We start from the raw sequence: 23,468 nt of genomic DNA on the forward strand, positions 1-23,468 counted from the left end.
CACCACCACACCTGGCCCAATAAAAGCTCACCTACTCTACATTTCTCATTAATGATCATTGCCCCTATACCAGTTGGATGCCACAGACCCGTTTACCTGCCCAATTTCAGTCTCCACCTACAGCCCACCCCCAACTAACTCCAGGTGAAAACCTTAATAATTTTGATGCCACTTAATGCCAAGGGTTATCATGAACCGGTGGTAACACTGTCCCTATCACCATTATGAGGGATTGTTTCCACATGAAATCAGTAGGACCCTAGCCAGAGTTGGTATCTACAGAGAAGTGAGGATAGGTCAAAAGCCCTGGAAGAATGTGAGGCCAAGAGGCTCTGATGTGTCATTAAGAGATGTTTGTGACATTTTGGGCTGGATGTTTAAGAAAAAAAATTAAGAGAGAGATGTTTGATCTAGGCTGGGAGCTGTGGCTCATGCCTGTAATCCTAGCACTTTGGGAGGCTGAGGTGGGGGTGGATCACCTGAGGTCAGGAGTTCGAGACCAGCCTGGCCAACATGGTGAAACCTTGCCTCTACTAAAAATACAAAAATTAGCTAGGTGTGGTGGTGCATGCCTGTAATCCTAGCTACTTGAGAGACTAAGGCAGGGGAATTGCTTGAATCTGGGAGGTGAAGGTTGCAGTGAGCCAAGATCACACCACTGCACTCCAGCCTGGGTGACAGAGAAAGAAATCTGTCTCAAAAATAAATAAATAAATAAAATAAAATAAAATAAAGAGAGAGGAAAGAGATGTCTGATCTAAAGGCATATTATAGATTTTCTTTCTAAACTGGGCTTACTCCATTTGCATTTATTGATGTGATGTGATGGATAGGTTTGGTCTTCATTCTGGCATCATGTTATGCTTTCTCTCTTGAGCGATTCCTTTGTTTTTCTTTCACCCTGTGGTGTGTCTGTGATCTCTTCAGGCTCTTTCACTGGCTTGGTGGCAATTGGCATGCTATTTCATCTGGAACCACCAGACTTTGTCAGGACGAGAGTGTCAGATATGCTAAGATGTGATCCGATGCATAAAATCTAAGACTCCACACACAAATGCACTTTGTTTGTTTTGCTGCTACACATTTGTGTCCTACACAGGAATTCTGATACATTCTATTTTGCCAGATGCCCATCAAAAGACAGGGAGAAAAATGGTTGGTTTGTTTATAATTACAAGCACAGCTTTAGGTAAGATACTCCTGAGAGAACTTTGATTTTGACTATAGTTAAGGAGACCCTTCTGCTTATAATTTCACTGTCTGATAACTGGAAGGATTTTCTTTGGTTTGTTTGTTTGTTTATTTATTTTGAGATGGAGTCTCGCTCTGTCACCCAAGCTGGAGTGTAGTGGCGCAGTCTCAGCTCACTGCAACCTCTGTCTCCCAGGTTCAAGAGATTCTTCTGCTTCAGCCTCCCGAGTAGCTGGGATTACAGGTGCGCACCACCACACCTGGCTAATTTTTGTATTTTTGGTAGAGACAGCGTTTCACCATGCGGGCCAGGCTGGTCTTGAACTCCCAACCTCAAGTGATCTGCCCACCATGGCCTCTCAAAGTGTAGGATTACGGGCATGAGCCACGGTGCCCAGCCCAAAGAATTATCTCCACGCCAGCTCCTGGCACTTTGCCACGAAGTCTCAGTGCTCGGCACTGGAGGGCACATTTCTACTATGATGTGACCTCCAGTCCTGCTCCTTCTCATCTGGTGTAGAGCACCCACTTTGTGCTCTACACCAGATGAGTTAGCACAGAGGGAGCTAGGGTATCTCTACACCAGGATGGCCGGCATTACCTTAGTTATAGGTGGAGAAGCCAACAGACCTCATAAATGTATTCCACTAAACCCAAACTAAATGTATTCCATGTCAGTTTCCCCTCACTCACATCCACTCCACCATCACTTGACATGAGGCAGAGGAGAATTCTGGGCCAAAAAGTGGTCTCTGGTTGAAGCAAAATTGCCTTGCCTACAGAAAAAAATATATATTTTTTGAGATGGGGTCTTGCTCTGTTGCCCAGGCTGGAGTGCAGTGGCGCAATTTCGGCTCACCGCAACCTCTGCCTCCCGGGTTCAAGCAATTTTCCTGCCTCAGTTTTCCGAGTAGCTGGAACTACAGGCGTGTGCCACCACGCCTGGCTAATTTGTATTTTTAGTAGAGATGGGGTTTTACCGTGTTAGCCAGGATGGTCTCGATCTGCTGACCTCGTGATCCACCCGCCAAGGTCTTCCAAAGTGCTGGGATACAGGCGTGAGCCACCATGCCTGGCCACCTATCAAAATTTTACAGAAGCAGATGCCCATGTGAACACGTGAGAGCCTTCCAACACCGGCCTTAATAGGGGCTCGTGGAAGCGAGAGTCCCAAAACTTAGGCTTCTCTAGCTGTATAACAATTAAAAAATAAAATGAAATAAGAGGGCCGGGTGCCCTGGTTCGCCCCCAAAGGGTACACCTGGCCTCCCTGAATGGGCCCACCTGTCCCGCTCCTGGCACTAAGAAGCCCAACAAAAGAACAAAGATTCCCCAACAATCCCAGAGACAAAGACTCTCCTGTGCCAGGCTTGGAAAATGCACCTGCGGACAGTGACATACTCGGGCAAAGGGCACTTTGGGCCCGGGAGGATTTCAGGAGCTACAGGGAGGGAGGGAGGGCTATGCTGCGTTGTAGAAAGGGGGTGAGCGCGTTAAACTTTACAACCCCTCTGACAGGGACCCATTTCACAGAGGAAGAAGCGTGGGCTCAGAGAGGGTGAGGGGCTTGCCCTAGCTCACACAGCTGGGACTCAAACTTAGCGGTCCTTGATCTGACCCCCAGGCCCCAGCTCCCTCGTCACGGATCCCTGGGATGCAGCAGCGCGCGCGCGGGCGGAACGGGCGGCTTCTGAGCGGACCACCCAATCCTCCTAAGGGCTGTTCTCCGTGGCTGCTTCCCGAAACCCATTCTTCCCGGGCGGATCCTACAGAGGAGCTTCTCTCCTAGGATCCCGGGGCCTCAGTTTCCCTTTCGTGCGTGTGCTGGGGCAGGGATCTTCCTCTAGGAATGAGGAAGAGAGAGAGGCAGGAGAGACGCCTGGCCTTGCTGCCCCTTGGCGCTCAGCCCCAGCCAGGGTTCCCCCGGAAGCCCCACCCCCGCCGCGCGGCCTGGCGGCCAGGAATGGGGCTCGGCCCCTTTAAATCCCGCCCGGGAACGCCCGGCGCCCGGCCGCTACCTTCCCGGATCCGCCGGCTGGATTGCGTTCCCCGCGTGTCCCGCAACGGTTCCCGTGCGGCGCCCCCTGTCCCGCGCCGGCTGTGTGGCGAGTGCCCGGGCGGTCGCGAGAATGAGCCGCATCTACCAGGACAGCGCGCTCCGGAACAAGGCGGTGCAGAGTGCGCGGCTGCCGGGGGCCTGGGACCCCGCCGCCCACCAGGGGTAGGCCTGGGCGCGCGGCTCCGGTCGGCCTCCGCTGCCCGGGCTCGAACCCGCGCTAGGATGGGGGGGCGGGATGCGGGTGGAGGAAAACGGGGGTCCCGGGGCTGCCTCTCCGCCTCTAGCCCGCCCCTCCCGGCGCCCGCCTTGCGACCCCAGGACACAGATCGGCTTAAAGCTTCCCACCTGTCGCTTGCCCTTAGGAGAGGGTCCCGACCCCCACAGGGGACTCCCGAGGCTGTGAGTCGCTTCACGCCGACCTCCGGCCCCACCCACCCCATAACTAGAAACTTTAGCTGCCTCTGCACAGGCTCAAGCCTTCCCCAGAAGGGCAGTTGGGGACAGCGGGAGGGCTGGTGGAGAGCAGGGCCTGCCTGGGTGAGGAAGATTTGGAGGGCCAGGCCCTGTCCTCACAGGGTTAAGAGGCCGAACGGACCATTCCATTTACACTTGCACTAAAGAATTGTGCTAAGTGAAATAAGCCAGACAAATGCTGTGTGATCTATGTGGAATCTGAAAGGGTTGAACCACAGAAACAGCAGAACAGGCCAGGGGTTGGCTCACGCCCATCATCCCAACACTTTGGGAGGCTGAGGCCGGTGGATCACTTGAGGTCAGGAGTTTGCAACAAGGCTAGCCACGGCCGGGCGCGGTGGCTCACGCCTGTAATCCCAGCACTTTGGGAGGCCGAGACGGGTGGATCACGAGGTCAAGAGATCGAGACCATCCTGGTCAACATGGTGAAACCCCGTCTCTACTAAAAATACAAAACATTAGCTGGGCATGGTGGTGCGTGCCTGTAATCCCAGCTACTCAGGAGGCTGAGGCAGGAGAATTGCCTGAACCCAGGAGGTGGAGGTTGCGGTGAGTCGAGATTCCGCCATTGCACTCCAGCCTGGGTAACATGAGTGAAACTCCGTCTCAAAAAAAAAAAAAGAAAAGAAACAAGGCTGGCCCATGGGGAGACAAACAGCTGCCTCGCTTGTCTCCTCTGATGAGGACATAAGGTCATGTGTGTGAAGGGTTTTGGAAGCTATTAAGTGCTTACTAAATATCAAAGATTTTACTTATTTTTGTTTGTTTGTTTTTTGAGACAGGGTTTCACTATGTTGGCCAGGCTGGTCTGGAATTCTTGACCTCGTCATCTGCCCGCCTCAGCCTCCCAAAGTGCTGGGATTACAGGCATGAGCCACCACACCCAGCTGATTTTACTTTTTTATTAGGCCGCATGTGCAGGGAGGTATCTAAGCTGCAATACATTATTTGCCACTTGTTTTTAAACATTTGCATATTCCTGTTCTCATTCATAGCCATGTGATCATTAACGCGAGGAAACGGTTAATGGTGAAATGGTTATTGGTGAAACCTCATCTCGACTAAAAATACACAAATTAGCAGGGAGTAGTGGCGGGCACCTGTAATCCCAGCTATTTGGGAGGCTGAAGCACAAGAATTGCATGCACCTGGGAGGTGGAGGTTGCAGTGAACGGAGATCATGCCATTGCACTCCAGCCTGGGCCACAGAGTGAGATTCTGTCAAAAGAAAAGTAGAACAGTGAACAGTGATAGCCAGGGAATAGTGGATGGGGGTGTGGGTGGGGAAACGATCAAAGGCCCAAACTTTCAGTTATAGAATAAACAATTTCTGGGGATCTCATGTACAGCATGGGGTCTGGTGGGTGTGTTCATTAATTTGTGGTAACCATTACATAGTATGTACTTAAATCATCACCTTGTGCACCCTGAATACATACAGTCTTGATTTGTCAGTTAAATATCTAGAAAAATAAGTGCCGGTGGTAGGGATGGGTTGGGTAAAGACAGGTTCGGTGGAGTTTTCCCTTCCCCTCCCGTCCCTCTTTCACTGTCATCTCCAGCTGTCCCCACCCTTCTCCCATTTCTGTGAATGCGAAAGAGGAAGGCTTCAGGTTCTGCCTTTATGAAAGCCAGTGTCAGGAAGCCAGGGGTCTGCCTCCCCTCGGTGAGGACCGTGTGATCTTGAGCTAGTCCCACACTTCCGAGTTTTGGTTTCTTCACCTCTCAGCAATAACCATTTCCTCAGGTTAATGACCACATGGATATTTAATATGAGAATGTTTAAAAACAGGTGGAAAGGGAAAATAATGTATTGCAGCTTAGATACGTCCCCCGGCGTTTGGCCTAATAAAAAAGTAAAATCTTTGATATTAGTAAGCACTTAATAGCTTCCAAAACATCTTCACATACATGATCTTATGTCCTCATCAGAGGAGCCAAGCGAGGCGGCTGTTTGTCTCCCCGTTTTGTAGATGAGACTGAGGCTCTGGTTCCAGTAACTCCCAGTGGCCCTGTAGGAGGAGGCCATAGCTTGATCGTAGGGCAGCCCAACAGGGTTCCTCCTGGCGTCTAGGCAGTACCCCAGCCTTTGGGACCCTTGCAGTGTTGGAGGCCCCTACATAGGAAGCAGAGGGACAGGAGGCTCAGTACCCAGTCTGCTCGGGGCTGGGTGAATAGGACACAGGTGAGACTTGCTAAGAACTGACAGAACCAGCTCTTCCTTCCTTTCCATCCTCAGGGGAAACGGTGTGCTGCTGGAGGGAGAGCTGATAGATGTGTCTCGGCATAGCATCTTGGATGCCCATGGCAGGAAGGTGAGGATGCCTCTTCGGTGCTAGCTAGGGGGCACTGACTTCACTGTTGTCACCCGTTGTGGCCTCTCCTTGTGCCCAACTCCAGTGCCATGACTTGGGATCTAGCTCGTTTCTTGATGGGCTTAGAAAGCAAGTAGGAAGTAGGTCAGGAGATTGACAGCCACATGGGACCACCAGCTGGAAGGAGAACGGTTTAAGGCTGCGTTGGGCAGCAGACAGGTGGGAGGGTCTGTGTTCTTGCCAGGAGAGCCTGGCTCATGGCTGAGAAGGTAGACCAGGCCCTCAACCCCGATCTCACCTGATTGTAACCTCTGGCACTGTCTGGGCGTCCATTCCCATGTTGATGTCCTGGCCTCCTGGATCCTGCCCTGTATTGCCACCCCATCTCAGGTGTCTTTGGGTACATCTGTCATTCACCATCCGGTACTAGCCTGTGTCTTTTTTCTGAGCACTAGTTCTGACTTTCCACTCCTCTTTCAAAAAGCCCCACCTAGATGTGCTGACCACCTTATCTCCTTGGTCTCTATAAGTGAGCTTGGTCTCTAAAAATGCCCTCTCCAATAGACCAGGGGCTGGTGCTACATGGAGCCTGCGTGTCCCTCCTGTACCCTACAGGAGCAGCCTCGGCCCCCAGCTCAGCACTGTTTTGATGTGAGGAGGTATTTTGCTGCACCTCCCCTCCTTAGCACACAGTCAGCAGGTGGGAACACCCATCAGAGCCCCGAGCCAGCCTGCCTGGGAGAGCCCAGCCGTGTCCCCATGCTGATGTGGCGCTCGCTTGCCTCTGCTGCCCTCAGGCAGGCCCTGTTCCCAACCCCTCTTCAAACTTGCCTCCCTGAGTTCCATTCCTGGTGATGGCGTACTTGCCCTCCCAGCCGCCAGGCTGCGAACCCTCACTGTCTCCTCCCCAGGTAAGCAGTGCCAGGTCCTGCCGGGCTCCTCCCCTTCCTTTCTTCCTCTCCCCGCCTTCCCTTCCTCTGTCCATGGTGGCTCACCTTAGAGGGGCCCTCAACCTGTCCTGATGACACCTTTCTCCTGTCCCCCTGCTTTCTGGCTGTCCCCAGAGCTCATCCCTGCCCTGTTGCTAACAGGACAAATGTCTTTCCAGAATGACATCTCTGAGGGTCTCGCTGCTGCTCAGAAACCTTTCAGGATTCCTTGTCTACTAGATAAAATCCAAACTCCAAATGCCAACTCAGGGCCCGTCCCGAACCGAGCCCACTTGCTTTCCCAGCCTGGGTTCTCAGAAGGCCTCTGAATACCCTGCGTGGCTCAAACATGCACAGGGAACTCTTGACTTTTATTTTCTATACTGTCCCAGGCTTTTAATATTCTTCCTGGCCGGGCGCGGTGGCTCAAGCCTGTAATCCTAGCACTTTGGGAGGCCGAGGCGGGTGGATCACGAGGTCAAGAGATCGAGACCATCCTGGTCAACATGGTGAAACCCCATCTCTACTAAAAATACAAAACATTAGCTGGGCATGGTGGCACATGCCTGTAATCTCAGCTACTCAGGAGGCTGAGGCAGGAGAATTGCCTGAACCCAGGACGCGGAGGTTGCGGTGAGCCGAGATCGCGCCATTGCACTCCAGCCTGGGTAACATGAGTGAAACTCCGTCTCAAAAAAAAAAAAAAAAAAAAAATATTCTTCCTGCAGCTTCTTCTTCCATGGTTGCTGATTTCTCCACCCTCCCAGACTTCACCTTTCTTGATTCTACCAGGAAGTGGCCTCCTGTTCTGCAGGCCGTGGGAGCGTTTCACCCACCTGCCTTGAACAGGTGGTAGGCAAACAGCATTTACAGCACACTCATGCTTGGCACTGTGCTTGCCCCTCTGTTATCTCCTTGAACCCTCATAATTTTTTTTTTTTTTTTGAGATGGAGTCCCACTCTGTCACCCAGGCTGGAGTGCAGTGGCACGATCTAGGCTCACTGCAACCTCTGCCTCCCGGGTTCAAGTGATTCTCCTGCGTCAGCCAACCAAGTAGCTGGGATTACAGGCACGTGCTGCCACACCCAGCTAATCTGTTGTATTTTTAGTAGAGACCAGGTTTCACCATGTTGGCCAGGGTGGTCTCAATCTCCTGATATCATGATCCGCCCACCTTGGCCTCCCAAAGTGCTGGGATTACAGGTGTGGGCCACCGGTGTCGCGCCTGGCCAAACCCTCATAATGTTCTTAACCACAGATATCATGTTACCTCCATGTGGTGGGGAAACTGAGTGGTTTGTCCCAGGCACTGCATCTGTTGGAAGGCGCAGAGTGGCTACCCTCACCCAGGGCTCCTTCTCAGTGCCCACCTCAGCAGTGCCCATTCCTGCTTCATGGTATTTGGGGTCCTCTGGCTTGGGTTATGGTTTTCGTCTTGTTTGAGATACAGTCTGGCTCTGTCACCCAGGCCTTGTTTGAGATACAGTCTGGCTCTGTCACCCAGGCTGGAATGCAGTGGTGCGATCTCGGCTTACAACAACCTCCACGTCCCAGGTTCAAGCGATTCTCCTGCCTCAACCTCCCAAGCAGCTGGGATTACAGGCGTACACCACCATCCCCAGCTAATTTTTTATATTTTTGATAGAGACAGGGTTTCACCATGTTGGCCAGGCTGTTCTCGAACTCCTTACCTCAAGCGACCCACCCACCTTGGTCCCCCAAAGTGCTGGGATTACATGCATGAGCCACCGTGCCCAGCTGAGTTACGGTTTTCTGTATATAGTTTTTGTCTTTGGCCGTGTGGAAGCCCTGGCTTGCCCTGTTAGGAACTTCCAGCACAGCTCGTTCTGCGTGGCAGGTGCTCCTGTGAACGCATGAATGAATAAATATTTGGGTGGGGGCATCTGCCCAGCTTGAATATCTTTGGGAACTGAGGACAGCATCCAGGGTAGATGTGAGGTCAGTGGGGTTGTAGCCAGAGCCCAGCGTGTGTGCTGTGGGTGAGGCCAGCTCCCACTCTCTGTCTGCCTGGCTCCAGGAGCGCTGCTACGTACTGTATATCCGGCCCAGTCACATCCATCGCCGTCAATTCGACGCCAAGGGAAATGAAATCGAGCCCAACTTCAGCGCCACCAGGAAAGTGAACACGGGCTTCCTTATGTCTTCGTACAGTAGGTATCCCCTGTCCTCCCTCCCTCCCTCAGGGCCCTCCCGAAACGTGGCAGTCTCCTCAGCCTCCTGGTCCCTGGAAAGTGTCTTCACAGTGTGCTTGGCCTTGAAGCCCAAGTGTCTGGCCTGAGGCTTCCCCACCCACCCCTGGGGCTGCGCCTCTTCCAGCCTCCCATTCACTCTGAGGATCCCTGTTCCCTCCCCTCAGTCCCAGGGCCCAGGCTGGCCTTCCCACCCCGTGGCATTTCCTGTGTCTGACAGAACCCCCACAAACCTGGCTTTGGGCTCCACCTGCTTTTGTGCAGAGCCCAGGCCAGGCCTCAGTGGTCTCCGTTTTCCTACCTGAATCCTCATTTGGTTCTGGGGTTCTGTCTTAGGCCATGCGTGCTGTACAACAAAATACCTTAGGCCGGGTGATGTATAAACAACAGAAATGTGTTTTATTTTAACTTTTAAAATTTTGATTTATCTGTGCATTTTTAGTGGCTGGGTTTTGCTGTGTAGCCCAGGCTGGAGAGTCATGGCTGTTCTCAGGTTCAATCATAGGACACTACAGTCTTCAAGTGATCCTCCTGCCCCAGCCTCCAGAATAGCTGGGACTGTAGGTGTGTGCCACCACGCCTGCTTGACAACAAAAACGTCTTGCTTACAGTTCTGGAGGTAGGGAAACCAGAGTCAGGGTCCCGCAGATCGGGCGTCTGGTGAGGGCTGGCTTTGTGCTTCGAACACAGTGCCTTTGTGCTGAGTCCTCAAATGGCAGAAGGCGAGGCAGCGCTCTCCTCAGCCTCTTCTGCGAAGGCGCTCATCCCACTCACATGCCATGACTTATCACCTCCTGAAGGTCTACCTTCACATTAGTGATGATGTTTCAACAAATGATTTTTTTCTTTTTCCTTTTTTTTTTGAGACAGAGTCACGTTCTGTCGCCCAGGCTGGAGTGCAGTGGTACAATCTCAGCTCACTGCAATCTTCACCTCCTGGGTTCAAGCTATTCTCATGCCTTACCCTTCTGAGCAGCTGGGATTACAGGCATCGGCCACCACACCTGGCTAATTTTTGTAGTTTTAGTAGAGACAGGGTTTCACCATGTTGGCCAGGCTGGTCTCGAACTCCTGACCTCAAGTGATCCACCCGCCTTGGCCTCCCAAAGTGCTGGAATTACAGACATGAGCCACCGCACCCGGCCATGAATTTTTTTTCTTTTTTTTTAAATTTTAGGCATGTGTGTTGTGGGATGAGGCATCTATATCATGTGCCAGCCCTTGTGCCACATGCAGAGGGGTCCAGGGATGACCAAGACCCGGTTGTATACCTGAGATGTTCTTAGAGGAGAAGGACAGGCCTGGGCTGGGTTCTGGGAAGGGTGCTGAGCCCAGGAAGGCAGGGATGGGGATGCCTTGGAGTGGGGAATGCCAGTACTGAGTCCTAAAAGATAAGCAGAGGCCAGCCTTGTGCCAGGCATTTGCAGGGCATTTCAGAGGCAGTGGGTGCCCAAGGCCTGGAAGTTTCAGGATTCCTGACCCAGGTATGAGAAGCCATGCAGGGCGGGCAGCAGGAGGGGCGGCTCTGAGGAGTGCAGCTCTCACCAAGGGTGCAGCGGAGCCCTGTAGTGTGCAGTTTCAAGTAGGCAGGTGATGTGATCAGGTCTGTGTTTGAAAATCCCCAGGGAGGTAAATAGCCCAGAGCCCAGTGGGGCCTGTGGAGAAGCTGTGATGGTCACATAGGACGGAGATAAGAAGGCTGGGATTGGCCGGGCACCATGGCTCACACTTGTAATCCTAACACTTTGGGAGGCCGAGGTGGGTAAATCATGAGGTCAGGAGTTCAAGACCAGCCTGGCCAACATGGTGAAACCCCATCTCTAGTAAAAATACAAAAAATTAGCCGGGCATGCTGGCGCATGCCTGTAGTCCCAGCTATTCAGGAGGCTGGGGAAGAAGAATCACTTGAATTCGAGAGGCAGAGGTTGCAGTGAGCCAAGATCGTGCCACTGCACTCCAGCCTAGGCAATGGAGAGAGACTCTGACTCAAGAAAAAAAAAAAAAAGAAGGCCGAGATTAAGGACCCGTCCATGGGGGTGCAGAGCCTGGGGCAGCTCAAGCTAGAGGCGGCTCAGTGGCCTCTGTGTTGGCTTAGCTATTGAGGGAGGGAGAGGAGAAAGGAATCGTGATGATACCAGGGCTTGGGCGTGGGTGCCAGGCTCAGGGGAATGGAGGAGCGAGAAGTTTGCCGGGAGGAGGTCTGTCTGGAACACACTGAGTTTGAGTTGCCGGAGCACTGCTGGGTAGAGGGCCTCTGAGGACTCAGTGGACAGTTCTAGAACTTGGGGAGAGAACTAGGCTGCAGCACTTTGGGAGTGTTGAAGCTACGGAAGTGGACCAGGTGACCCAGGAGGAGAAAAGCAATGGGCCCAGCAGGCTGTCGTGGGAAACTGCAACCATAGGAGGTGGAGAAAGAAGGAAGAGCAGGAGATGGAGCCACTGAAAGATCTGAGGGATGGGGAAGGTGTCATAACTCTGGCAAAGCCAAGGGGAACAGGTGTGCGGAGCTAGCATGGGGTCAGGCACTGCCCAAGAGTTAGTCAGGTCTGAGATACGGAGCATCTAAGAGGTTTGCAGGGAAAGAGCTCACCAGTGACTCTGGTGGGGTAGACAGGGTCTGGAGTAGCAGGTGTCAAAGCCAGAACGCAGGAAGGCCTTGAGGAAGGGTTGAGGAGTGGGGAGGGAGAGACAGGTCCTCAGGAGGAGAGGGGGTCTGCAGCCCAGGCAGGAGAGCTGGCTTGAGACAGGAGGAGAGGCCTCTATTCTTTGAGACAGAAGGAGGAGATGTTTTGTGTGGTCAGAAGTAAGTTGACAGCTGGGCGTGGTGACTCACGCCTGTAACCGAAGCACTTTGGGAGGCAGAGGCGGGTGGATCACTTGAGGTCATGAGTTCAAGACCAGCCTGGCCAACATGGTGAAACCCCATCTCTACTAAAAATATAAAAATTAGCTGGGTGTGGTGGTGTGCTCCTGTAATCCTGGCTACTTGGAAGGCTGAGACAGGAGAATCGCTCAAACCCAGGAGGCGGAGGTTGCAATGAGCCAAGATCGCACCACGGCACTCCAGCCTGGCAACAGAGCAAGACTCTGTCAAAAAAAAAAAAAAGGAAAAAAATGAGTTGACAGGTAGGTGGTGTCAGGGAAGTGAGGGCCCCACTTGATGGCTTCTGTTATCTTGCAAAGAAGGTGAGATGCTTTGTCTAGGGGTGTCGGGGTGGACGACCGAGGAGAATGGAGCGGAGCTGGTGGGGGCAGCCATCTGTGCAGTCCCAGAAGACATCCCTGGCAGAGGTGGGCTGAGGTTGTGCACCATGAATGGAATGTGCTCTGTGAAATGTGTTCATGGGTTGGTTAGGATGTTCTCCATCGAGATGTGGCCAGATGGGCTTGGCGTGACGCGGTCAGCCTGTGGGATGACCCTGGGTTGCTGTGCTGGGGTGTGGCCTTGTGAACACCCAACCCTGTGAGGCTGGGCCCACTTCACAGTCCAGGGGCGCCCCTCCCCTATTCCAGCACCTGGATTTAGGACTCCTTCCTCAGCCCATGAACTCTGCCAGGGCCAGCAGAGAGGAGGGGGACTACCAGAGTTTACTCCTGCTTCCAGCAGACCCCACCCCAGCCAGGGAGGCCCCGAGCGCCTGGAGAGAACCCTGCCTGGCCACTGGGGTCTCAGTGAGAAGGTGGAATTGTGTTGGGGTGCTTGAATCCTGCCTCCCATACCACCGTGTGACCTTGAGCTAATGACTGAACCTCTCTAAGCCCTGGTTTTCTCATCTGTAAGATGGGAATAGTGAAAACATGTGAATGCCCACTGAGGGTTCCACATGCCAGGTGCTGTGCCATGTGCTTTATCTCCTCTATACGTCATGTTGGTCCTGTCAGGTAGGGACCGATTTTATCCTATTTTCGGGTACAGAGAGGTGATGTAACTTGCCCAAGTTATTGGCCAGGCTGCCTGGCCCAGCCCACGCCTGTCCGCCTCTGCTGTGGAGTTCCTGGATGAGGACTCGCAGAACGGGCACTGAGTCCCAGCCTCCGGGTGACTGATCCTGGAAACACTCAGCTCTTGCCTGGCTCCTGAGGGGTCCTGCGGAAGTGCTTCCTGCCACGGTGATAATGACCCTCCCACGTTTTGTCTCTGCAGAGGTAGAAGCCAAGGGGGACACTGACAGGCTCACGCCCGAGGCGCTGAAGCAGCTGGTCAACAAGCCAGAGCTGCTGGCGCTGACGGAGCGCCTCACCCCTGACCACACGGTGGCGTTCTGGATGCCTGAGTCGGAGATGGAGGCAATTGAGCTCGAGCTGGGGACCGGAGTGCGGCTGAAGACGCGGGGTGACGGTCCCTTCCTGGGTGAGCAGCGCAACCCTCACTCCGGCCTGCCGTTCCTGAGTGGCTCATGAGGGCTCTCGGCCTCCTTGTGCCCAGAGCTCATGGGACAGGCAAGGGCTGGCCTCCATGGGGACATGACCCAGCCCTTGAAATTGACTCCTAAATCCCTGCAGAAGTGCCCTGGGGCCATTAGGCCCAACAGCCTGGGTCCTGGGGTGCCACCCAATCCCACAATTCCTGTGAGTGACCTCTCCCCACCATACCTTGGGGGTCCCACTGGGTCCCCTAGGGCCTCACTGGCCACACCTAGGCCTGGAGGAAACAGTGGCTTAACCCAGGCCTAGGGGACCCACCAGAATGGGCCCAGCCCTCACTATGTTTCCCCCACAGGGACAAAGGACATTCAACTTCATCTCTTCTTTCAGAGTCTTTGGCCAAACTTGAGGCTGGGACTGTGACCAAGTGTAATTTTGCTGGCGATAGAAAGACAGGGGCATCCTGGACAGACAACATCATGGCCCAGAAGTGTTCGGAGGGGGCTGCGGCGGAGACCCGAGAGCAGGGGGACGGGGCAGAGGAGGAGGAGTGGGTGAGTCAGCATGGAGGTGCTCCTGGAGTGGGGGCGGTTGAGTCTCTTGCAGGAGGGTAGCACATACTGGCTGAGTTTGCGGGGAGGATGAAGAGGCCACAGGATGAATCTTAGCCCCCAGCTTTAGTGGAATTCTGCGAAACTCCTGGGAGTACGTTAGCACCAGGAAAATTCCTTTAAGGTGTGAAGAATGACGTCCTGGGGCCTTTCTCGAAGTCGGCTCTGAACTGACTGTGTGACGCCCCAGAGATTCCTGAGTGGTAGGAAGGAGGGGTGCAGAGGAGTCTCACTGAGTCTCGAAACATTTCCACTTCAGGTGAACGCATTGGCCACGTTGAGGCAGTTGAGCAGCCGAATGTGTAGCTTTCCTCCTTTGATTTGGGCTCCCGGCCTGAAGCGTCTGGAGAATGGCTGACGTGGTCCATACTGGATGTTCTTTTGCTGAGTCAGTCCCCTTTTTGATCCTCAGCCGATTCACAATTGCTTTTCATTTCTTTTCTTTTTTTTTTTGGAGATGGAATCTTATTTTGTCACCCAGGCTGGAGCAGTGGCACGATCATGGCTCAGTGCAGCCTCGAACTCTGGGCTCAAGTGATTCTCCCACCTCAGCCTCCCAAGTAGCTGGGACTGTAGGCATGCGCCATCGCACCTGGCTAATTTTTTTATTTTTTGTAGAGACGAGGTCTTGCCATGTTGCCCAGGTTCACAGTTGTTTTTCTGAAGTATATTTTACCCAAAGATTTGAATTGATGTCAAAAGGCCCCAAAATGAACATCTAAAGCAGAGAAGTCACAGAAAAATGGGCTATTTAGCTAGGTGATGGAGAAGATGTCTTTTGCCAGAGAAAGCAAGGGCAGGCAGTTGAGAGTGTCTGGATTCCTTTTTGTCTTCATAAAGTGATTCTTGGACGGAAAAACAGTTGCAGCTGTGGGGCCAGCTGTACTGAGGCGAGGCCCAGGCAGGCATTCACGGGCCCCAAAGGGACCACGCAATTGAACTCTTGTTTGTCTGATAACTTGCAGCGACACTTACGACGTGCTCTCTCCACATCTCTTTACTTTTCCCCTGGGATTTCTCTAGGATGACTGAGGTGAGTGGGACGTAAATGCCTCCAGGGCCACCAGCACCTTTGGTAGCATTGTTGAGAATCTCTTCCATGAACTTCTACCCTGGAGCTGGAGAAGACAGTCTGCCAAGTCTTACCTGGTTCTTCCGCACAACCACCTTGGAATACTCTTTGAACAAGCTCTGCTAGAACCAAACCCATGACCACTGTGTTGGTGATGGAGCCCCATCCTGTGGCTCATGGAGGGCCCCTCCCTGCATGTGAGTCTAGCCTTCCCAGACATTACATGAGGACCCTTTAAAAAAAAAAAATTAAGACTTTGGGAGGCTGAGGCGGGCGGATCACGAGGTCAAGAGATCGAGACCATCCTGGCCAACATGGTGAAACCCCGTCTCTGTTAAAAAATACAAAAATTACCTAGGCGTGGTGACACATACCTGTAGTCCCAGCTACTCGGGAGGCTGAGGCAGGAGAATCTCTTGAACCTGGGAGGCGGAGGCTGCAGTGAGCTGAGATTGCGCCACTGCACTCCAGCGCTCCAGCGTGGCAACAGAGTGAGACTCTGTCTCAAAAAAAGAAATTAGAGATGGAGATCTCCCTGTGTTGCCCAGGTTCTCCTCAAACTCCTGGACTCAAGCAATCCACCCACATCGGCCCCCCAAGGTGCTGGGATTACAGGCGTGAGCCACTGCCCCTGGCCTCATGACCACCCCGGCCCTGATGGCAGCCTTATTTTTGAAGGCAGGTGGTGGGAGAGAGCCCAGGGCAGCCTGAGAGGAACTGGGCCTGGTCTCAGTGAAACATGGGGAATACCCCTTGTCTAAATGCAGAGTGGCTAAGAGAAGTTAGTGGGGCACTTCCTCTTTTCTCATTGTTTCCTGCTTTCCTTCCCCACCGCCCGATCCTCAGCACTCTGTATTGGAGCCTCTACTCTCCCGCCTCAAGCCTTCAGGTCCCCTGTTCCCTTCCCCTGCAAGTGGCCATTTCTTATTCCCCCACTGATCCCATGCCCCTTGGGGGTTCCTGTCATCTGATACCCCTGGCTGCCTTCCTGGTAGATGCCATTCCAGAGAGGCCAACAGCGTTCCCAGGTGTGGCTGGCTGGTCCACATCGCTCAGACTCACTCTGCCAGGCTGCAGTTACGAGAACACCTTTGCTGTTGTTTTGTATCTGGAGAACTTTTTATGAATGAGTAAATCTCCAGAAAGGAACTCCTCCACCCTGACTGGGTTATTGCCAAGTGTAAACGTCCTTTCAACTGAGCCATGTTCCTGCGAGAAGGAAGCCATTTCTCCTGGGTCATGAACACTGCCTGTGTGCTGGGACCCACACCCAGGTCTGTGATGCCTGGAGCTGAAGTCTCCATATCATCAGGACTTGGTGGATCCTGCTTGACTTGGGAAAAGAGAGGGTGGTGGTGAACTCATAATTATGGAGTCCCTTGAATGAGTCAAAACACAATGCCAGATGATTTCCATGATAATAATGACTCATACTTGTGCTCAGCACTTGGGAGATCTTACTTGTCACAACAGTCCATGAGATACTGATTATTATCCCCATTTTTCATGAGACTAAAGCTCAGAGCTCTAGGATAGTATACAGTGGCAAGAGGAATTGACACCCAAGCACCCAGATGTCAAAGCCCACATTCTCAACTACTGAACTATTTATATTACAGAGCAGGAAAAGGGTCTCAGAGAGGTTACGCAACCTGCCCAGAGTCACACAGCTAATGAGTAGCAGAATCGAGATTCAAACCCACAGCTGTCAAAAGCAAACCCTATGTTCCTTCCGCCGTCCCCTGCTTCCTTGCCCTTCAGAAAGGTCTTGGATACAGGGGCCAGAGGATGTGGTAGCTGCTTCACTCATGTTCTGTGTCTGAATGGGACTTTCTCTCAGGCAGGCCATGCTGGAGCCTCATCCATGGGGGTGGCCAGGGAGGTGGCTGAGCAGAAGGATTACTGGGGACACTGACCAGGGGTTGAGTCACCCAGTGGGGACATCCTGCTGTCTAAAGCACTGTGGCCAAAGGGTATGGCAAATAAATGGCCAGGGCACCATTCCAAACAAGGAGGCCCAATGTGTCAATAGCAGAGGTCCTAAAGCGACAGAAAGGGTGAGGCATCCTGCAGGGGCTTCAGGAAGGAAAGGCAACTCACGGCTGGAGCTCAGTGAATGGGGGCTTATGTGTGAGATGAGGCTGGAGAGTGGGCATGGCCTCCTTAGGTGTGGTAAGGAACTGAGGACTATCCCGGAAGCCAGGGATCCCATGGAGAGTGATAAGATCTGATCTGTGTTTCAAAGATCGCTTGACTGCAGAGCGACTGGAGGCCAGGAGCTGCTTTAGGAGGCAGCTGCCGTTGCCTGGGTGCGAGGCTGGAGGGGTTTGCTTTACAGCAGTGGCAGGGGAAATGGACAGAAGTTAATGGTTTGAGGGGCATTCGGGGGCAAAACCAACAGATACACCTGTGGGGAGCTAAGGAAATAAGGCAGGGCTGAAACCCAGCTTCCAGGGGCCCCCGTGTGGCTTTCTGGAGCTAGACTGGATCCTATTACTCCCCAGATGAAAAGTTCAAATTCCTTAACACAATTCAGGGCTCATCACATCTTCACTGCCCTCCTTTCTCTGCTCACTTCCTCCTTATGAGCTCTGGGACAATCCCTTCAGACCAGCTCAAGGGATCTTCCACAGGTTAACAGGGCTAGCAACAAAAAGTGGCGGTGTTCCTATGATCTGATTAGTTGGAACAAACGTAATGTTTCAAACATTTCTGTAGGATTTCTCAGAGCTTTGAACATACTAACGTTTATCGTGACTCTTCAAGGCAGGGTGTGATTACGTATTGCCCACGTTTCTTTGGTCATAGAACACGTTTTTGTGAGGAGCATTTCATGGGACAGCTGTCCCGAGAAACAGTTTGGGAAGGGCTGTGTGGGTCCCATGGAGGGCTGGCTGCTCCTGGAGCAGGCCACTCCCCCATTTCCACTGTCTGGCCTGGGCTCTTCTTGTTGGGAGGTCCCTTTCCTCTATCCATCTGAATTTCTTTTCTTCCACCAATGTCCAGCTTGCCTTTCACCGTGGGCCTAATGATGGAAATTGACAGTTATTTTATATATTCAAACAGAAACAAGCAAATCCTCTGAGCTTCCATTCATATGGAGAAAAAAAAATTTTTTTTTGAGACGGAGTTTCACTCTTGTCACCCAGGCTGGAGCACAATGGCTCAGTCTCGGCTCACTGCAACCTCCACCTCCTGGGTTCAAGAGATTCTCCTGCCTCGGCCTCCCAAGTAGCTGGGATTACAGGCATGTGCCACCACGCCCAGCTAATTTTATATTTTTAGTAGAGATGGGGTTTTGCCATGTTGCCTAGGTTGGTCTTGAACTCCTGACCTCAGGTGATCTGCCCCCCTCCATTGGCCTCCCAAAGTGCTGAGATTATAGGCATGAGCCACCGCGCCCAGCCGATATGGGAAAATTTTTGCGGGACTTAACTCATCTCCATAAATAGCAATGCACTTAGGAAATATATTTAAAAGGGAAAAAAAGACTCATAATTTCACTCAGTCATGATTGTAATTTTTAGTGTTTGGGTTTTTTAACATGTAATTTCTGTATATAGTTTTGGTTTTCGTAAACCTGCATAGGGGGTTTCTGGTACAAATGGGAAAACCTGCCAGACAAATTCTAAAAACCTGTCGTGCTTGTACGTAGCTGTTATAACACTATGCCCACACATAATATTAGATATGACTTTTTCGATTAATGTTACAGAATGACTTTCCATATTGCTGCAGAGGCTTTGTAACAATTATTTCCAAGATTGCTGCCATGGGATAGTCCCTCATGGTCTAACTTTTAGACATTTAAATTGATCCCTGTGTGGCCAACAAAATTCATGTTTCAAACAATGTTGAAAATTATATAGTTCCCTGAATTCCCCACCTCCAGCTATATTTTGGGGTTATTTCTTTAGGAACAGATTCCCAGGAGTCATACTATTGAGAATATAGAAATCTTTTGTAAAGTTGTTATATTGCCAAATTGCTTCCCAAAGGGATTGTTCTAAACCATAATTTCACCAGCAATGTAGGAGAGAACCATTTTCATGCTGCCCTTGCCAGAACTGGGTATGAAAACATTTTTAAAATGGTATTTGATAAGGTGAAAATAATATTTTAATATATTTTAATTTGCCTTTCCCCCAACTTATAGTGAGCATTAAACATTTTTTCCTTTTCCTACTGTATTTCTCCTTTTGTTATTCAGTTCTTTCATCCATTATCTACTGAGGAGATGGGGGGGTGATATCTTTTTAGTTTATCAGAGTTACTTATATTTTAAACATAACCATTTGCCAAATTTTAACAATTTTTTGGTTAATTCTTTTTTTTAAAGAATTATTATATTTTTCTTTCTTTCTTTTTTTTTTTTTTTTTTTATTGCGTCTAAGCTAATACGTATTTTTGGATATTATTCAATTTTGTTTTCTTCTATTTAGATGATCTGGTTTTATACTTAATTACTTATTTTCAAATTGCTAACCAGTTATCCTACTAGTATTTACTGAATTCCTTATCACTCCTACATCACATATTAAAATTATTTTATGCCTAAATTATCTATTTCAGTTAGTCTTCCTATAATTACATTTTATAGTACCATTTTAATAGTTGACAGAGCTAGTTCTTCTTCATAATTCTGTTTCAGAATTTTCTTTGATATTCTTCCTCAACATTTTAAACATTTTGTCAAGTTTCAGTGCAATTGACTTTGGGTTTTTATTTATTTAAAAACTGGGCCATGTCAGGCCCAGTGGCTCACAGCCTGTAATCCCGGCACTTTGGGAGGCTGAGACAGGTGCATCATTTGAGGTCAGGTGTTCAATGGCACCCTGGCCAACGTGGTGAAACCCATCTCTACTAAAAATACAAAAATTGTCCAAGCATGGTGGCATGCACCTGTAATCCCAGCTACTGGGGAGGCTGAAGCGGGAGAATCGTTTGAACCTGGAAGACGGAGGTTGCAGTGAGCCAAGATCGTGCCACTGCACTCCAGCCTGGGTGACAGAGCGAGATTCCATCTCAAAAAAAAAAAAAAAGAAAAGAAAAGAAAAAAGAAAAAAACTGGGCAGGGCATGGTGGTGGTTTGGGAAGCTGAGGCTGGAGGAGAGCCTGAGGCCAGCAGTTTAAGGTAACAGCGAGGTGTGATTGTGCCACTGCGCTCCAACCTGGATAATATACTATCTCTGAAAAACAAGCAAACCCCAAAACTCTGGCTGCAAAAGTAGCACATATTTATTTGAAGGACAAAAAGGAGAACTTGATCATGCTGCCACCCAAAGATGCTTTGAAATCACTTATGTGGAACTCAACAGTGCCAGGCACTGTTCCAAGTGCTCACAAATGTTATAATAACTCCTTTTGTGCGCGTAACAACTGTCTGCAGTTGGTAGGCTCATTTTCCAGTTTTACGGTTTAGGAAACTGATATGACACCTTTTCTACAGATGAGAACCTTGCACAGGGTGTCGAGGCAGTCCACCTTGCCCAGGGAGCCCACGGAGTCCACAGAACCAGGCTTTGAATCAGGGCAGGTGGGTTCCAGGGGACTGTACAGATCAAACACCCTGACTCTGCCAGCCCATCAGATACATTATTCCTATGTTGGCGTATTTACCTCCAAACTTGTGCAAAGTCGGTTGTCCCTGTACATACGTTGTGTCATCTTTTTGCTTAACAGATGTCATGAACACTTCTGCATCATAAATCTATCCCAGCATTTTTATTAGTTAATATTTCTCATAGTCATGTAGAACAATGCACTTAACCAATTTCTCGCTTTGTAATAATTTTCTTCCTATTTCCCCTGTGATAATACCACTGAGATATATATTCTCTTCTTTTTTCTTTTTCTTTCTTAAGTGTTCTGAAGATGTATGTTTCTGAGGCTAAATCTTTTCACACATCCACAGTCATTTGATCATAAATTCTAAAGCTGGAAATAATGAGCCTAATAGTATATATTATTATATATTATGTATTATATATTATATTAGTATATATGATATTTATTATATATAATAATATATATACATATTTTGAGATGGAGGCTCGCTCTGTTGCCAGGCTGGAGTGCAGTGGCGTGATCTCAGCTCATTGCAACATATGCCTCCCGGGTACAAGCGATTCTCCTGCCTCAACCTGCGAGTAGCTGGGATTATAAGCGCCCGCCACCACGCCCGGCTAATTTTTGTATTTTTAGTAGAGATGGGGTTTCACCATGTTGGCCAGGCTGGTCTCGAACTCCTGACCTCAAGTGATTCGCCCGCCTCCACTTCCCAAAGTGCTGGAATTACAGGCGTGGGCCACCGCGCCCGGCCCGTTAGACATTTTAAAGGCTCCTTTCTGATTCATATTTCCAAACAGTCCTCCGGATCGATGTACAGCTCTATCCGGTGCTCCATGTGCAGTATTCGCACGCGCTCCTCTTCACCCACACTAGGTTATTAAAATAACAAACAAAAATAAGACCTTCATCGATTAGGGATCGCCGAGACTTTTTAAATGAATATGCACTAAAAATCCTTAATTCCACCATTCACCGTCTACCACGGAGAAACAGCCCATCTGCCCGGGGAGACAGCCACATGATTCACTGAGCATTGAATACTGAAACATGAAAAAGGAACGAAATGGTCCTTAACTGCTGACCGGCCGAAAGCCTGGCGTCTCCACGCCGCGGAACGTTCTGCAAGCGCTAAGGGAAGGCGGGGGCGGCACGTTTAGGGGCGGACAGTGAGAAAGGAAGCTCCAGCGGTCTCCTTTTGGCAACCAAGCCGTGGGTCAAGTTTCGGCTTCTGGGGCCAGCGGTCGGTCTGGACGAGGGGCACAGACCCGGATTCGCATCCTGGCAGGGCACTGACCGGCCAACCGACGTTGGCCGCGGTGACGACGCTCGGCACCCGCACCTGCCCTCCGAGGGTAGCCCCCTGCCCGCTCCGGGGCGTCCGTGAGGCCGGACTCTTAGGTGCCAGGGCTCCTGGGCGCCGGGCCACGTTTCCCAGGGCCGCTCTCAGTGACGCACCAGCCGGAAGTGACCGTGTTGTGGCGGAAGGAGGCGCTTTCTGGGAGTAGCCGGTGCTGAGTGAACCGTGGCCGGCAAAGATGATTCAGGCGATTCTGGTTTTCAACAACCATGGGAAGCCGCGGCTAGTCCGCTTCTACCAGCGTTTCGTGAGTGCAGCCCGGCTTCACCACCCCCCTTGAGGGCTCCTACTACCTCGTCCCTGCTCTCTGGCCCCTCGGCACCCGGGGGCCCCGCTGTTTGGTCACCTGGGGCCCCTGCCTGGTGCATGGCACCCGCCTTATTTAAACACAGCCTGGGCGTATGCCGGTGCGGGGCCTCTGTCTCCCGCCCTGCTGCCCCCGCTCTGACCCCTTTCTAGATCCCGGCATTTCTGTGCCATTTTGTGACATTTTCTCTTGGGTCTCTGGGAACGAGATAGAAGAGACAGTAGGGAGTGTGCCTTGTTGAGCACTTGAATGATTGAAGTCACATGCTGTCACCTTTTTGGTTGTTGACCAGAGTTTCGCGATGAAGTATTCAGTTTCTGAGAGTTTTTTGTTATAGCCAGAGTGTCTGGAAAAGTTCTTTTTATGGAATTATTTTGCATCGGTGTTGGCTGGAACTTTCCAGAGGCTAGATACCCTTCACTCTGTAGGATTGAAGAGAATCAATTTAAAAGTGGAAAAATGAGAAATTATAAATGCTGATTACGTAAATTTGAATTTTCCAGACATGTTCCTTTGCAAACACATAAGCATCAGTATTTGCCTACTGTCTTTGAAGATTTTATTTCTTCATGGCGGGATTTCACCATGTTACATAATTGGGGGACGGGTGAAACTGAAAAGGGGAAAGAGTCAAAAAACATGTTCAGGCTTCAGCGCCCCCTTTTGTACTCTAGCATCTATTGACAAATTAATAAACCCTTTTCGGACTTTTATTCCGTCTTTTGTCAATTAGGAATGAAAAAATAATTTTACTCCTTCATAGACTTTTTTATTTCTTGAGACATAGTCTCGCTCTGTCGCCCAGGCTGGAGTGCAGTAATGCAATCTTGTCTCCGCGCCCCGGGTTCAAGCGATTCTCCACTTCAGCCTCCCAAGTAGTTGGAGGGGACTACCCGCCACCCTGCCCGGTTTATTTTTGTATTTTTAGTAGAGACCGGGTTTCACCATGTTGGCCAGGATGGTATCGATCTCTTGACCTCGTTATCCTCCCGCCTTGGCCTCCCAA

General features: G+C 50.9%; 2 protein-coding genes across 5 annotated transcripts in view; both read left to right on the plus strand.

Annotated features, from left to right (window-relative positions):
• Positions 1–3,178: 3,178 nt before the first annotated feature.
• On the plus strand, positions 3,179–15,271 carry LOC116540380 (arpin). 3 transcript variants are annotated; one of them, XM_032263881.1, is made up of 6 exons: positions 3,179–3,412; positions 5,964–6,039; positions 9,008–9,140; positions 13,324–13,530; positions 13,935–14,098; positions 15,179–15,271. In XM_032263881.1, exons 1-6 carry the CDS (start codon positions 3,321–3,323, stop codon positions 15,185–15,187), a joined length of 681 nt encoding a protein of 226 aa, XP_032119772.1. In that variant the 5' UTR covers positions 3,179–3,320; the 3' UTR covers positions 15,188–15,271. The 3 variants fall into 3 exon arrangements, with proteins under 3 accessions (XP_032119772.1, XP_032119771.1, XP_032119773.1); XM_032263880.1 differs by lacking the exon at positions 5,964–6,039 and having other exon boundaries at positions 3,214–3,412; XM_032263882.1 differs by lacking the exons at positions 3,179–3,412; positions 5,964–6,039 and adding an exon at positions 6,930–6,950.
• A 6,558-nt stretch (positions 15,272–21,829) lies between these two features.
• Positions 21,830–23,468, plus strand: part of AP3S2 (adaptor related protein complex 3 subunit sigma 2) — a 68,324-nt gene continuing 66,685 nt past the window's right edge. The window contains exon 1 of one of the 2 annotated variants that reach the window (XM_032263883.1): positions 21,830–22,402. In XM_032263883.1, the coding sequence (XP_032119774.1) occupies positions 22,334–22,402 (69 nt within the window). In that variant the 5' untranslated portion in view covers positions 21,830–22,333. The remainder of the gene's footprint in view (positions 22,403–23,468) is intronic. The other variant, XM_032263884.1, reaches the window with a different exon arrangement.

The sequence above is a fragment of the Sapajus apella genome, unplaced genomic scaffold (genome assembly GCF_009761245.1).
Source record: "Sapajus apella isolate SASKATOON/1434 unplaced genomic scaffold, GSC_monkey_1.0 scaffold139, whole genome shotgun sequence".
Lineage (NCBI taxonomy): Eukaryota > Metazoa > Chordata > Mammalia > Primates > Cebidae > Sapajus > Sapajus apella.